This window comes from Bufo bufo, chromosome 11, assembly GCF_905171765.1.
Source record: "Bufo bufo chromosome 11, aBufBuf1.1, whole genome shotgun sequence".
Lineage (NCBI taxonomy): Eukaryota > Metazoa > Chordata > Amphibia > Anura > Bufonidae > Bufo > Bufo bufo.
The window spans coordinates 48,854,641-48,872,117 of NC_053399.1; the positions used below are offsets into that span (position 1 = coordinate 48,854,641).

The window sequence follows — 17,477 nt, forward strand, 5'->3', positions numbered from 1 at the left end:
TCTGAATTCCCTGGCCTTTACAGACATATGTCTTTTGTGATACAGTAACATATCTGGTTTCCCATCTGTCGCTCTGCCATTCAACAGAATATACAGTAACTTGTGGTTCATGATAAGGCTATTGTTACTGTTAAACGTCACATCAGGAATGTGGATATTAAGATGAAAATAGACATTAACTGTTGCCTTAAGGCAGCACAATACAGCATCTGCCAACTAACATGCATAACTAACTAGCGAGGCTTGCTTCATTAATTCTTGTAGACAATGAGGGAGGAAAGACTGCCAGCTCTAACTTCAACACAACATTCACAATGCTTCTAAAAAGACTTTAAACATTCCTTGATATTTATAATCTTCCTTTGATATTGCACCAAGGGAAAAAGAAGATGGTCAAGCAGTATAGGATCAATGAAAGCAATGTGGACTTTACTGACATAGTCACTCATTATAAATTCTTTATATTTGTAGTAGAATCTTGGAGAAGTTTGTAGAAAATGCTAAGAAATTACCACATGATAAAAGAAAGGAAACAATAGTTATATTGTACTTCGCATGATGGGTTGAACAACTGATTTGTAACCATATCAAGGGTTCTCAAACCCTTCCATGATACGTTAACCATTTCCATTGAAGCCAATGTTTGTCAGTCGGATTGAGCAGACATCTGGTGTCCTCCACAGCTGAGAGGACTCCACTCATAAGCCAAGTTTACATGTTGACAATTTGACACAGAATCTGCACTAAAATCCATATGAAACCCACCTTTCAAGCAAGTGAATAGGGTTTTCACAATCTCATTCATGTGTAGTATAAAAAAAAAATAAGCACAGATTTTTGTCCTGGCTACCAGCCATGAGAATAATGAAGGTTATATGAAATCTATGACCTGCTACTGGGCTATTACTATTATTTTTAGCTTTACTACTAATATTTACATAGATGATTAAGTACGTTATCTAAAGTGATGTATAAATGGATAAATAGGACAGAAATGAAAAGCCGACAGAAACAAACTAATCTGCACAAGTGTAAAAATGAATGTACTTACAAGAGCTTTTTTCTTCTTATGTACAGCACTCTCCAAACTGTTTGCATTCTCTGAACTTGCAATTTCTGAGAAATCACCAAGACCAATTTCTGTGCCATGCTTAGAGCCTTCTTTTTTTGTGTGCATGCCAAAAATATCGGGCATATCCAAATCTCCTTTGTCTCCTTTAACAAGATGTGCAAGCTCTGTAGATGAGGCATTTTCAGGTGAATCTGCTTTTTCAGCTTCCAAGACATCGTCGTGGATTCCAAATTGTGTGGGATCAGGCATATCTCCTAATATTTTGGTTACTTTAATATTCTTGGCCCCTTCAACTAAGCCACCTCCAAACACTGTGCCCCAAAGAATCTGAAATATTCCCCATACTATTGTAAACACAAATTGGAATAAACCAACGAACAGTGTCCAAAAAAAAGAAAAGAAGACTTTGACTAATTCTTTGAGAGTCATCTTTTTCACTTTCCGAAACTGTTTACCAATGTTCTTTAAGGTTAACATCTTGAAGAAGTTGGACATATTTTTCCTAAGTGCTGTACATGCAACAATAAAAGCAGATGATGATTCTAGAGACTTCTCCTCTTCATCCTCTTCACCAACTTCAATCATATGGTGAGGTTCCTCTTCTTCCTCTTCTTCAGGTCTGTCAGCTGCATCTGACTCGGAAATCTGAGATGCCAACTGCATCTCAAAAATTGTATCCTCACAGAAATTAACAAATAGTTCCATTTTTTCCTGTTCCCCACCTTCATTGACCACATCAAATATAAATTGTCTTTTGGACTCCTTGACCTGTGGTTTCTCCCACTGTGTTCGGCTTGATTCACTGATCTCAAAATACACTCTCTCTATTCGTTTTGCTCCACCCATTATCTCAATACGTCCCAAGTATGGAGAAAAGTAATTCAGAACACTGTTTGCAGGGTCTAGCAAACATTGGAGCCGAGAGTCATTTGGCATGTGCTCTGAGAGATTGGTCAACAAGACAGCCACATTGAATCCAATGTCTTTAGCTGGTTCATGGAATCGGTCTACAAACTCTACATAGTTAAACATATCATTTTCATCCGCTTCTGCACAGGAGAGAAGAAATTCAATTTCTGATTGAGCATATTGTTTTTGCCCCTCCATGGCTTTTTGGAATTCTTTTTTTGAAATTATACCCTTTCCTTCAGGGTCATATTCCTTAAAAGCATCAGAGCTGGTTAGATCTTTCAACTTGAGGAACATATCGAAGAACTTCAGTATCATTTCAACATTACTAGATGACTCCACAAGAGTGTCAACCATTTGTTTTCCAATAGTCCCATTCACGACATTCCCTGCAAGACAGAATAAAGCCCAATACAATTATTAAAAACAACTAAAGCTCATAAAGCCAGTAAAATATCAACAGTAGACTACACATAATGAACAATGTCTTTTTATTTCTCAAATGAAACCTAATTCCAGGTGGTCATGCTGGTAGGAAACTAGACCTAAGTATTAAATTCCCCTGCAGCACCATCACAAGGGGAACAAAACGTTAAAGGAGTTTGATGGAAAAAAGTTGTATTGGGCTATTTTCTGCAGTACCATATGGTTGAAAGGAGCAGTAGTGGACCTGCTTGACTGCTGCTTCATTCCAACATGCCGTACTGGGCAATCCTCTCTAAGATACAACATAACTGAATAGTCAACATATTGTATTCACGTAAAGGCTCATGCATGTGCTTGAGGTTTTGTGGAGTATCTTCTCATTGCTCACTTTTTCTACAGTAGGGTGAATATAGTCATTAGTGAAAGAAGATAACATTTGGTGCGAACGTTAGATGGCACCAATAGGAAATGGGCATCACATTGTGTTGTACTACATTTTGGAGGACATCATCTTTCCTGTGCATCTTATATCATCAATGTTCTCTAAATCAGTTTCTTCAGTTTTTCTGCTTAATTTCTCTTGCTTTTTCTTTTCTATTTTTTCATAGGGAAGAGGAAATTAAAATGCTAATTATATGCAAATATAGTTAGTAAAATGCTAATAAGAAAGGATTTTATTCATCATCCACAGAGGAGACAGCTGGCTTTAAATCCATAATTTGGTGTTCAGTATCTTCCGTATTATTGGATATGAAGGAATTCAGTTATGACAAGCAATTTCCAGCAATAGGGGCCATAACAAAGAATATATGAGAGGAAGATCCTAGTGTGTAGCCCTTGTTATAGCCATAAGTGTAACCTGCCTTCAGACAGATATGTACATACGTATATTTTACCCTAAATTAGCAACCACGCTTAAACTCTAAGGACACATTAATTTTCGGTTTTTGCATTGTCCGTTATATCATATCCATATCCATATTAGGGCTTGTTTTTTTTTTCCGGGGCATGTTGAACTTTCTAATGGCAGCATTATATTCCATACAATGTAGTGGGCAGCTGGGAAAAAAAACTCCAGATGAGATAGAATTGAAAAAACAAAACTAAATTCTGTCATAGTTTTATGGGTTTTGTTTTAACGGCATTCCCTATTATGTAAAACTGACTTCTTATGTTCATTCTATGAGTCAGTAGAATTACAGCAATACCACATTTTTATAGTTTTTCTTGTGTATTAATACTTTAAAAGAAAGTTACAAAAAATATTTTTCTTTGCACTGCCATACTCTTACCCCTATAACTTTTTTAGATTTAGGTTTACAGAGCTGTGTGAGGGCTATTTTTTGGTAGGCGATCTGTAGTTTTTATTGATATCATTTTGGAATGTGTATGACTTTTTGACAATTCCAAAAAAAAAAAAAATTTTTTGGGAAGGTGAAGCATCTAAAAAGTGGCAAATCTCTTATAGTGTTCAGCATATGGGATAAATACATTTATATTTTAATAGTACAGTCTTTTTGAAATCTGGAAATGTTAACAATGTTTATAATTTTTATTTTAAATGGCAAAAGGGGGGATGATTTGAATTTTTATATTCATTTTTTTTTAAAACGTAAATTTTTTTTTACACTTAAGTACCTCTACAGGACTTTAGCATGTGATCATCTAATTGCTTCTCCCATAGACTGCAATGATTTAACATTGCAGCTTAAGGACCCATTCCCATGACCGTATTTTTGCTCTTTATCCAATCCACAGATGCGGACACGTTCATTTCAATGGGGTCACAAAAAATGCAGACAGTGCACAGTGTGCTGTCCATATCTGCATATCCATTCTGCAGCCCTGCAAAAATTTTGTGGACAAGAATAGGCATTGTTACTAGAGATGAGCGAATCAAAGTAAAAAAATTTACTTCGATCTGAATTTCAGAAAAAATTTGATTCGCCACAAAGCCGAATTTTGTCATGCTTCATGGTAACGAATCTATTTTTCCTAAAATGGTGGTGAAAAAAAAACATATTCTTCTCATCCATTTGCTTGGAGAGAGGCCGACGTGGCCAAGGCCAACAAGATAATGGGTTGCATCAAAAGGGGCATAGATTCCCGTGATATGAACATAGTCCTACCACTTTACAAATCGCTAGTCAGACCACACATGGAGTACTGTGTACAGTTCTGGGCTCCTGTAAACAAGGCAGACATAGCAGAGCTAGAGAGGGTTCAGAGGAGGGCAACTAAAGTAATAACTGGAATGGGGCAACTACAGTACCCTGAAAGATTATCAAAATTAGAGTTATTCACTTTAGAAAAAAGACGACTGAGGGGAGATCTAATTAATATGTATAAATATATCAGGGGTCAGTACAGAGATCTATCCCATCAGCTATTTATCCCCAGGACTGTGACTGTGACGAGGGGACATCCTCTGCGTCTGGAGGAAAGAAGGTTTGTACACAAACATAGAAGAGGATTCTTTACGGTAAGAGCAGTGAGACTATGGAACTCTCTGCCTGAGGAGGTGGTGATGGTGAGTACAATAAAGGAATTCAAGAGGGGCCTGGATGTGTTTCTAGAGCGTAATAATATTACAGGCTATAGCTACTAGAGAGGGGTCGTTGATCCAGGGAGTTATTCTGATTGGAGTCGGGAAGAAATTTTTTATTCCCCTAAAGTGGAGAAAATTGGCTTCTACCTCACAGGGTTTTTTGCCTTCCTCTGGATCAACTTGCAGGATAACAGGCCGAACTGGATGGACAAATGTCTTTTTTCGGCCTTATGTACTATGTTACTATGTTACCTTGATTAAAGAAACTGCGCAAAATCTCGAGTGAGATTTCGCACTGTTTCTTCAATCAAGATGGTTGAGACGGCCTCTCCAAAAGCGAATGGATGAGGTGAGTATGTATTTTCTTTTTACCCAGATTGACCCTTGAAAGGCCTCAATTTTAATGTCAGATGCCGCAATGAACGCAGTATCACAGAGGTCCAATGACGGGGGCGGCACAATCGCCTTTCCCCGTCATTGTGCCCGCTACATACAATGGAATGCGATTTGTGACAAATTGAATTTCTATGTTAACCACTTCACATCCACCCATAGGATATAAACATCCTATGGGTGGAAGTTGATCTCTGAATGGGCGATTTGGAACGTCCAATCAGAGATGGCAGCTGCAAGCTAATCGTGCAGCTGCCGAGGGGGGCGCCCACTGTCAGTGACAGCAGGCAACCCAGAGAAAAGGCAGGGACAGTTCCCAGGTGTCCCTGCCTTCTAGATCGCTGTATACACAGCGCTCAATGAGCGCTGTGTATACAGAGCAGGAAGCTCTATGCGCTTCCTGTCCCGGCGGTCATGTGATCGCCGGGACCGTAGAGTGGAGGAGCTATTGTGTCTTTCACAGACCTCGATCAGCCCTGCACTGAGGCGGTACAGCGTTGTATTCTACTATGTTAGCCCCAGTTACAGGAGAAATCAAAAGTGAAAAAAAAAAAAAAAAAGTCTAGTCAAATGTCCCCCAGAGGTCTTGAATGACCTTATGGGGGACGCAAAGTGTAAAATAAAAAAAGGTTTCACATGAAAAAAACAAAAATACCCAATTAAGTAATTAAAACAAAATGTTAAAAATAGAAAAATAAAATAAAAAAGACATATTTGTTATTGCCGCGTCCGTAATGACCGGTTTTATAAATATATCACATGATCCACACCATCCAATAAACACCATAAAAAAAAAGCCATTTTTGTCACCTTACATCACAAAAAGTGCAACTCCAAGTGATCAAAAAGGCGTATATCCCACAAAATAGTGTACCAATCAAACAGTCACCTCATCCCGCAAAAAATGAGGCCCTACATAAGAAAATCACAAAAAAAACTAACAAAAAAAAACTATAGCTCTCAGAACATGGAGACATTAAAACATCATTTTTTTGTTTCAAAAATGCTATTTTTGTGCTAAAGTGAAATAAAATAAAAGTATACATATTAGGTATCGCCGCCTCCATAACAATCAGCTCTATAAAAATATCACATGACCTAACCCTTCAGGTTAACACCTTTAAAAAAAAATTAAAATAAAAACTGTGCCAAAAAAAGCCATTTTTTGTCACCTTACATTACAAAAATTGCAACACCAAGTGATTAAAAAGGTGTATTTCCCCCAAAATAGTACCAATAAAACTGGCACCTTATCCCCTAGTTGCCAAAATGGGAGTTTCTACTTAAAGGGTGCATCAGGGGGGCTTCAAATGGGACATGGCATCTAAAAAACAGTTCAGCAAAAGCAAAATCTGCCTTCTAAAAACCAAACTGCGCTCCTTTTCTTCTGTGTCCTGCTGTGTGCCCTTACATCAGTTTATGTCCACATATGGGGTGTTTCTGTAAACCGCAGAATCTGGGTAATAAATACTGAGTAACTTGTTTGGCTGTTAACCCTCGATGTGCTAAAGAAAAAAATTTATTAAAATGGAAAGTATGACAAAAAAGTGAAATTTAGAAATGTCATCTGCATTTTCCTTTAATTCTTGTGGAACACCTAAAGGGTTAACAAAGTTTGTAAAATCAGTTTTGAGTAACTTTATGGGTGTAGTTTCTACAATGGTGTCATTTATGGGGGGTTTCCACTATGTAAGCTCCACAAAGTGACTTCACTTGGAAATTTTCTTAAATATTTTAAGAATTGCTTCTAATATTCTAAGCCTTCTAACGTCCTAAAAAAATAAAATGACATTTACAAAATGATGCCAACATAAAGTAGACATATGGGGAATGTTAAGTAATAAATATTTTATGAGGTATCACTTTCTGTTTTAAAAGCAGAGAAATTGAATTTAATTTTTTTTTTGTAAATTTGGGATTATTTTATAAATAAAAGTGAAATATATCGACTCAAATTTACCACTGTCATGAAGTACAATGTGTCACGAGAGAACAATCTCAGAATGGCTTGGATAAGTAAAAGTGTTCCAAAGTTATTACCACAAAGTGACACATGTCAGATTTGCAAAATTAGGCTCCGTCAGGAAAGGGCTAAATGGCCCGGAAGTGAAGTGATTAAATTCGGCGAAGCAGCCGAATGGAATTTTTGATAACTTTGCTCATCACTAATTGTTACAACTGGTCTGCAAAAAACATGGATATCTCATGAACTTCATCCGTATTTTTTGCAGAAATGCATTTTTCAAAATGTTCATACATTTTGCAGAAAATATATACAGTTGTGTGATTGCACCCTAAGGCATCCTGCACACGAATGTGTGCTGCCCATTGCCGTTTTGCGGACCGCATTAGCGGATCCACAATACACGGGCGCCGTTCCGTGGGCATTCTGCATCACCGATGCGGACCCATTCACTTCAAATCTCGAGATGCGGAATGGTATGGAACGGAACCCTACGTCCCGTACTACCGTTCCGCAAAAAGATAGAACATGTCCTATCTTTTTGCGGAACGGGCGGATCGCGGACCCATTAAAGTGAATGGGTCTGTGATCCGCTGCGGCCGCCCCACGGTAGGTGTTCGTGTGCAGGAGCCCTAAGGGAGATTCACTGTGTTCCTATCAAGCTCTGTTACAGGCAGGGTTCCATGGGTACTTTCCTATGACAGTCCTTGGAGCCTTCACAAGGCCTGGGGCTTCCATAACAACCAAACATCTCCGTTGGAGCGTTTGGTCCCTGGGAGTGCAGCAGTCCCAGGAAAAGATCACTCAGATGACATGGTCGCAATTGACCTCAGCATCTGAGGAGTTAAATGTCTGTGATTGGTATCACCACTGATCATGGACATTGCCTTCAGGTGTCTGCTTTTTAAAAACAGCAGGCACCCAGTGACTACAGTGCTTGCTCAGCTTCTTAGCGGGCGCATTTTTTCAGTCTGGACATCCGCCATACATGTATGGTGGATGTCCTGAAGGGGATAAGCGACATTGCCTAACTTCATATCCATCACTGAAAAATGCAACTAGTTATCCTCTCAATATGATAAAGATGATGATGTCTATGTATATCATTACATTAGGCAGTCTTATTCACTATACCAGCTCTCTCTGAATTAAACAATCTGTGCCTCTTACGTGCATTATAACTCTTATTAGACAAAAACAAAGCCATCTGTGTGTACACCAAAATGGTAGCGTCATTAAGAAAAACAGGGACAAGATTGTACAACACTCTTCACTGGGGAGTCATTAACAAAATAATGTAATTCAATGTCAAAACACAATATGGGTTAAAAATCTCATAAGGGGAATTTTTTATGTCCCTTTTGCAGAGGAGTCTAATATTTTTGAAGCCATAATTCTGGTGTGCACGGCTTGATAAATCTCTCCCATTTCAGACATCATTTCTGTATGACTCGTAGTTTATGGCTAGTCTGTGAACATTGTGGTTTTAGTTGACAATGTTATAAGACAACAATTTAATCAGTGATTTCTGCTGCAATCTGTGTTTTTTTTTGGGCTTTCATTAATGGGATGCAGATCTGTCATTTTTTTTCAGCCACAGCAGCCATCATCGACCAACAGAATCCAACACAACATATCAGCTTTCTGCAATTGGTCAGCATCTGGCACACTCAATTGTGTTAATTGTATATATCTTACAGATGTAGTCTTCCAATTTTTATGAGGTGCTATAACCTGAATGTTATTAGCCAATACTAAACCTGGCATGCATAGCAAAAGTGCTGTATTTACACCGTTTTCTGGGAAAACACTCAGCTCATTATTAGGCCAGACACAGACGAGCAAGTTCAATGCGAGAAACTTTCTGCATGTGGCAGTGGGAGTTCCCATTCGAAACTCTGCTCCTCTGACAAGACTGCACGGCATTACAATGATTTATAAGGCTGCTTGTTCCTGCCAGACCTGGAATCTATTGAATTAACACCGACATAATGCTGTCAGTGTAATTCAGTGGGTTCCAGGTCTCTCAGGGTCACACAGCATTATAAATCATTGTAATGCCGCACAATCCTGTCAGAGGAGCAGAGTTCAGAAGGGGAACTCACACTGCCACACGCAGCAAGTTTCTCGCATTGAACTTGATTGTTTGTGTCTGGCCTTAGGTGGAGAAAGAATCCAACTGTGAGCTATTGGTGGGCGTACTGGGGATTGGAAAACCCATTAAAGGGAACATGCTGTAACAAAAGCGGATGTGAAGCCACTGTACCACTGAACAGATTTGATTTGGGGCTACTCCAAAGGATGTTATCTAAGTAGCCCCCCCTTGTCTTCACCATTTAACCCCTATACAGGGATCTGGACTCCTCTGCAGGGGACACACCAGGCTGCTACCTCCTAGGAGTAGTCTCTTTTCAGTGGTCGACCTATTGGGGCCAAAAGATGGTACGTAGATAGATTAACATTTATGTACAATTTAATATAACCTTACCTTCTAGAAGGGAAAGCAGCATCACCACCATGTCTTGAAGAAGATCAAGAAGTTCTTTAAGGAGTTCAATCTGACTGGAATCCTTGCATAAAAATAAAAGAACCATTTATAATATATGTAATAGGTTTTAGAGCTGTTAAAGGGGTTGTCCCATAGTCTACATTTTTCAAACCTAGACCCTAGAACCTAGATCTGAATGGTTTTGTAATTGTATGTAATTAAAAATTTTATATAGCCTCTGAGTTATTCACTGAAATCTATCTGTATAGCGCCACCTGCTGTTTGCTCTTTTTTTTCTATTTCTCTGTCCAGCTCACTGAGATGGAAGCACATGCTCCATTCCATCCTTCAAGTGCCACCAGCTGCAGTACAAAGGACATGCCCCACTGAGAAAGTGCACACCCCCTAAGCCGCCAGCTCTAGCAGAACAATTGGAGCAATGAATGAGGAGATATCTGGATCCATGTGAGGTACAGGGCTGGGTCTAAGTTTGTTAGAAAGACTGTCATGTACTATATAGATTAATTTTTTACATTAATCATGGGATAAACTCTTAAGCTACGGTCCACTCTTATAATAGATTAGAATGGGCAATCTATATTCTGTGTCCTATATGGTTTATAGCCTAAATTATTCTGGTCATGGATCGACATAACTGTAGAAGAATTATCAGCGTTAAACAGATATTTGACACCCAACTTTAAGAGGGCTCAGTATGTTCTTGCCATATTTTCACTGTCTTCATAGACGTAGATTTACTTGTCAGCTTAACAGGTTTTATGTCGATCAAAACCCAGATGCACACCGCAGAATAGTATAATCATGACAATACAGGGAATTTGAAGCCCCATGGGAGACACTAGTAGATGAGCTGCCATCTATGAGGGTCATTAAAGGTTTTGCAAAAGACTTGAACCAAAGAGCTGTTTTTCCTGTGCTGCAATTATTCAACAAGTCACATATACAGATTCCAATTAGCAAATTCTTCCATGACTCACTGAGAAGTCTGTCTCCAGGGGGAGGAAACCTTACAACTTATCAAAGTTGTTCAGAGTTTTAGTACTTTATGTATGACTGACTCTGTTCAGCTAGAACTTCATCAGACCTGACTGATGAGCGATCTCCTATGCTGTATTAGCTAGAGCAATGTTCCTCAACTCCAGTCCTCAGGTCCCACCTAACGGTCAGGTTTTAGGATTTCCTTTGTATTCAGCAGGTGATATAATTAATTTCAATGCATTAGGACTTACCACAGGTATTCATTCTGTGGGATACTCTCAAATCATGACTGGTAGGTGGGCCCTGAGGACTGGAGTTGGGGAACACTGAGCTAGAGAGATAAGAGGCGGGCAAATTAAGTAATGAAAGGGGTATTGTAGTAATTTCAAGTTATCCCCTATCCACAGTATATGGGTAAACTATTAGATCAATGGGGGTCCTACATTGGTTATATGAATGAAGGCCCTGTACCCCACAGGCACCCCAAAATGAACAGAGTGCCAGGATAAGCATGCACATTGCTGCTCCATTTATTTCTATAGGACCTACCGGAAAAAAGCTGAGTGCAGTATGCTATCTACTGGGATCCTATAAAGATGAATGGAGGGGCAGTGTGCAAGCTGGACCTGGCATTCTCTTCACTTTAGGGGACCCTCTGGAGCGTGGGGCCCATGTTTTTGTGATCAGTTGGGGGTACCACCGATATAATAGTTATCCCCTACCAGAATTCCCCTTTAAATGGGATGTTAAAACCGTATCCCTTGGCAATCACTAGAACGCTATGGAAAGTGCTATGCTACATGTCTCTAGTCAATGGCTGACACAGCAGCCTTCAAAAAAAAAAAATGAGTGGGTCAAAACAGGAGAAACAATGACATCCATAGCACTGCAGTCACTCTTTCTTTCAGCTATCTTTGGAAGTCATACTCCCATTAATGTTGATTGTAGCCGTAGAGGAAGATTAACACATTCAATGTTATATAGCTTATAGAAAATCTGGTTACATGAATACCATATATCAAGTGTCAATACAGAGATCCATACCATCCAACTTTTAAAACGCCCATAAAAGGGACAAAATCGGCATTGTGCATAGCCACTGCTCAAACTTGTTTTTAATTAAGGGTGTATTAGACAGGCAGATCTTGTAGCAGATTATTGCTAATGAGTGTCCCTTTGAATGCTCATTAGCAATCATCTGGAAGTCTAATACTGCCTCCAAAGGAGCATGATTAAAAATCACAATTGTTCCAGGGGAAGATCGTGCTGCTTAATAGTGATCTGCCACCGCCACGCGGCTGCCCTGCATGGGGATGAGCGATAGCATAGCGATCACTCCTCCCCATGCCACGGAGAACATCGCTGCATGTAATAGCAGCAGTGTCCTCCTCTAGCTATCTGATGATTGCTGGGAAGGAACGCTTCCCTCCTGACAATCGTCTACGGCTTAGGGGTGTCTAATACATCCTTTACACTAAGCCATGCCTCTAACTCCGCTCAATGCATATCTATACTTGCCCAATCCTGCCTAGTCCTCTTTGTGCCTCCACATAGTAGTTATGCTCTTTCACAATAGAATGTTCCCTTAGTGCCTCGACACAGCAGTAATGCTCTCTCAGTGCTTCTTTCACAATACTCATGCTCTTATGCCCCCACAGGGACTGATGTGCTCTGTGGGGGAAAGGATATTGGTGAACATTGGCTTTTTTTTTTTTTTTTTTATTATTACAGGGGCTTCCCTATTGTAAAGGGTGCACTAAGTTGGCAGCACTATTGTAAGGGGGACACTAAGGGGACATGAAGAGGAAAGCACTATTGTAAGGGGGCACTCAAGGAGCATAATTAATGTGGACTGTCACTCACTAAGGGGGCATAACTATTGTATGGGGCACTAAAGGGGCTTAAAGAGGTTGTCTCACTTCAGCAATTAGCCTTTATCATGTAGAGAAAGTTAATACAAGGCACTTAATAATGTATTGTGATTGTCCATATTGCTTCCTTTGCTGGCTTGATTCATTTTTCCATCACGTTGTACTCTGCTTGTTTCCATGGTTATGACCACCATGCAATCCAGAAGCAGTGCTCGTGCTTGCACACTGTAGGAAAAAGCACCAGCCTATGTGCACTCTCACGGTCAAGGCCACCAGAAAGGCCAGATCATTTTCCTATAGTGTGCAAGCACGGCCACCACTGATGGATGGAAGGGTGGTTGTAACCATGGAAATGAGCAGTGTATAATGTGATGGAAAAATAAATCAAGGAAGCAATATGGACAATAACATTACATTAGTAAGTGCCTGGTATTTACTTTCTCTACATGATAAATGCCACTTGCTGAAGTGAGACAAAAGCTTTAGTACCCCATACAATAGTTATGTCCCCTTTGTGTCCCTTCACATTAGAATGCTCCCTCAGTGTCCCACACAGTAGTTATGCCCCTTAATGAGTGACCCCCTACCCCACCCCCCCGCACACACACACACACACATTTATTATGATTCCTAAGTGCCCCTCTTACCATAGTGCTGCCAACTTAGTGGACCAAGATCCTTTCCCCCAATGAACAGAGCACATCACTCTCGCCCCGCTCAGCAGGTGTGATGATATCACTGCACTATGCATGCCTACTGGGGCGCACACAGGCTGACAGATGGCGGAGCAGGGAGCTGATGGCTCCCTGCCACACCATTATAGTCAACTGTATCTGAAACCTCCGGACATGCCACTGCCCTCCTGGGACTGCATGACAGCCAAAGAAATCTGGGACTGTCCCACGGATCTGAGAGGGTTGGGAGGTATGGATATCAGTCTTATGATCTCTTCATATTTAGCCAGTAACCATAAGGGGGCTTCCACTAAATCTAGAGGAAAGCTGTGCTCTTTTTGCATGGTTTCCTAAATTAATTTAGAAGGGTTTTTATGTCTTTGCTGAAAGAACTCATCTTATCACATTGCCAGATAAACCAAATTATCTGTACTAAATCCAATGAGCATTTTAATTCATCCAGGAATTTATTCAGTGTGCCTTATTTGAAGCGATAACGTTTTTATATCTTCTGAGGATAATGGAATGCTACTTCATAAGGCTTTTGTATTTCTCTTCCTTTAGATCAACACATATATCATTTTACAACTTTACAATGTAACTATTAGAATGCAGATTCAAATGTATTGACTTTTTTTTATTTTTATTAAATTCTCCAATATACCATCCATTTTGATGCGTAGTCTGGAATATACCTAAAAAACTTCTTATCAAAGTGGTTGGTGTTTGTATTGTTGGAACAGACGCTCTACAAAACTTCCATGGCAACTTCTGAATTCCGTGTTACTATCAGTTACTCCATTTAAAAAAATGCAATGAGTGATTAAGTAGCAAGTAAAATAGTATGTTTACTATAATGTTTCACAACTAGTGTAAAGACTGCAAACAATATTCTTACCTGTGACAGCTTCATCTGCATGTTTGCAAAAACATGGAGGAAACCAACCACTGCATCCCACAGCCTGCTGTGTGCCAAACTCTGCTGGTTACCTATGCAGGGACCCTGTGTACAAAGGAGAGTAAATTGGATGAAAGAGAGAAAGATACATTTGTGCTGTAATTCAGCATGCCGGACTGATTCTTTCTAGTCCTCTTTGGCATATGTGAGGTGAGGCCACAATACCCAGTCTCAGCCAGATGTGTCTTATGTATTATAGATGGCTCCACACAAGGAGATTAGGGACAGATTTTCCTACAGGTACCATATGCAAGTTTTATTAAAGTAAAAAAATGTTTGATGCGCTCTTCAGAAGAGCGTTGAGTGCCATTAAAGTTTCTCTTTTAAAGTAAATAGGACAAAGCTACAATACCAAGAGCAGCTGCTACTTACAGTGCAGTATGGAGCATTATAAATGATTAATAGGCAACTGTGCTCTCCGAAGCACTGTGGCCCTCTCAAACAGCTAACCAGTAGTTGCCCCCCCCCCCCCCTTCCCCAATGTCACTTTTAAAAACTTGGATAAACCCCTTTAAGTTGCTGTTTCTGAGTCATAGTGATATGGTATCTGTTAATATTTTGGCTGGCGCACCCCTAGCATGATTTGATGTGTGTATGAAGTGAGGCATCAGATTGCACATTGGTTTCCAAGAATTCTCCTTTAATTTAATGCAGAGAAATTTCATTTTTTTATTATAAAATACAAGCTACAAGCGCTGCCTAAAATATGCTTAGCAAAAGCAATATAGTCATAATGTATAGTGTTAAAAGTATCTTTCAAATCACAATATGTATATGAAAAACTTCCTTGGCAGAATAATGTACTCTGATTTCTCCAGCCTGTCTTATCTGCAAAAAAAAAAAGTGAGACTCAGCATTCTCAGAAAGGCTTTGTGGCCGTGTTGAAAAACGTGACGCTGTGATGTGCAATGAGCGGTGGTTAACGCGCAGCACAGCATCAACAAACGCACTGCTGCTCCTATGCAGATTGTAGACATCAAGGAAAGATCTGCTTGTGAATTCCATGAAAGCTAATTTCTGGCAGGCAAAACTATACTCTGTGTATGTGCCAGGTCTCCTGGCTGCTGAGAAGGAGCAGAGCAGATGTCTTCACCTACAAGGTCAGTTGTCAAATCCTTTCATAAATTTCTTAATTTTGATTACAGTGTAAAAGTGAAAGCAGCGAGGGCTTGGTATTCACCATAACTACACTATGTTCCCTATAGCATGAAGCCAAAAGTATTAAAGGATCAAAAATGACTATACTATAGAGCACTATACTAAAGGTACTCATACACACTAAAGTAGTGGGATCCAGTGAAAATCATGTATGTGGAATCCCCACTGCTCCCTATTGCAGATGTCCAAGGATCAAACACCCAATGTGCTGTATCGTTCTGGGAGATGCGAGTCCGCCCCAGCCCTGTTTTTATCTCTACTCATATTGATGAATAAAGAAGATTGATGGCTTCAGTGGTGAGTGCCGCCTGTTCATTTCTATGTCTACAATCAATTGCACCAAGGAGTCCTCTCAATGATATTACCAAGCTTAGGATCAAACACCCAAATAGGTGCTGACCGAGAGGACTGACAGCAGCTTGTCCACCTCTGTCCTGGTGATCAAACACACGAGGCCAAGATGAGAAGACCTGTTTGTAGAGAGATCAGGGAAATCTTATATGTATGGCTAGAGTTTGTTATAGAGTACGATGCAGGTTATGGTATTATATGTGGCATATAGTGATGTCCGCTTCGAGGGGGGCAGGGGCAGAATAGGCTGTTTGGTGCCCTAACAGGGGTTTCAGTCCCTAAAGTTCTGCAGGATACATGTAGGTTGCTACCACAGGTAAAAGCTCTCATTTACTCCATGGCATACACATTTGGATCTGCTGAACATGCATGTTATTGCTAGTACATGTAATGCCCATACATGCATGTATTGTTGTGTCATACAGCATTATAATCCATTTAGTGTCCAGCAGGTTGTAGGAAGGAATTGAAAAGGCAGAGTGTTGTTTTGTTTTATTCATAAATTGCACCTTATGTGGTCGCCTACCCCTATCTCTGCACTGTAGGGTGGCATGTACCTTACTTTAGTACTGTTCACACTACATGGCCACATATATATATATTTTTTTTTACATGTGACAGATAATAGATAAAAGTGGGTATTATACACGTCCAGTGTGTAAATTCTTCTTAAAAATCACTGATGATCAAACAGAACAGGCTTTCATTTATCCATAATGGTGGTGAATATTGCGCTTTATATGTGATGCTTCATGTACTTGGGCTCATGTAGAAAGAAATGTCAGCTTGCATTGTCTGCTGTCATTCTCTATTGATTCCCTCTCTGTCAGAAAGAATCTTACCCCCAGCGCTCTTAAATAATGTTAGCATCGTTCTTTAGAGAGCACAGAACTAACAGCTTTTCTTTCAAACCTAAAGTAATCTAAAAATACTAAAATGTCAACCGAGGATAATAAACCCTTGAGAGAATTTGACAAAGAGAAATAAATAGTAATAAATGAGTTACGCTCAATTAAATCTTGCTCCATTGAAAAACTGAAAATTTGGGCTTTACCAAAATTAACTGCAATCTCCCTCCCCGCTACCAATGTGATTTTGGTAAGGGTTTAGGATGGTGGATCATACTGTAAAGTAATTATTCTGTGCAATGAATAAGGTAATGGCTCTTCAGAGAATATAACCATAACCATATGTGACATTTGTCAGGCTTCTAGCTACCGTAGCTAGTACTGATCCCCGCAATTGGTCCACATGCTGAAGCACCAAGGAGTCCATTTATAAAACACATAGAGACATAAAAGCCACAGGCGGCACCGCTCGGTACTTTCTCCACCAAAACTTCAGATACCTTGTTAAATACAGTGTATGTGGTGCACTGCCTTGAAGGAGATACAGCTTCAACAATTGATTGTAGACATAGAAATGAACAGGCGGCACTCACCACTAAAGTCATCAATCTTCTTTATTCATCAATATGAGTAGAGATAAAAACAGGGCTGGGGCGGACTCGCATCTCCCAGAACGCTGAGTAGCGATGGCCATTTCGCGCAACTGTGCTTCTTCTGGCTACTGAAGAAGCGCGGAAGAAGCGCAGTTGCGTGAAACGGCCGTCGCTACTTAGCGTACTGGGAGATGCGAGTCCGCCCCAGCCCTGTTTTTATCTCTAC

At 39.9% G+C, this 17,477-nt stretch overlaps 1 protein-coding gene across 1 annotated transcript in view; it reads right to left on the bottom strand.

Moving 5' to 3' along the window:
- RYR3 (ryanodine receptor 3) overlaps positions 1 to 17,477 on the bottom strand; it is a 734,312-nt gene that overhangs the window by 96,418 nt on the left and 620,417 nt on the right. Inside the window, exons 88-90 of the mRNA XM_040412592.1 lie at positions 14,242 to 14,346; positions 9,800 to 9,881; positions 1,052 to 2,370 (exon numbers count right to left, since the gene is read on the bottom strand). Coding sequence (XP_040268526.1) covers positions 1,052 to 2,370; positions 9,800 to 9,881; positions 14,242 to 14,346 — 1,506 coding nt within the window. The remainder of the gene's footprint in view (positions 1 to 1,051; positions 2,371 to 9,799; positions 9,882 to 14,241; positions 14,347 to 17,477) is intronic.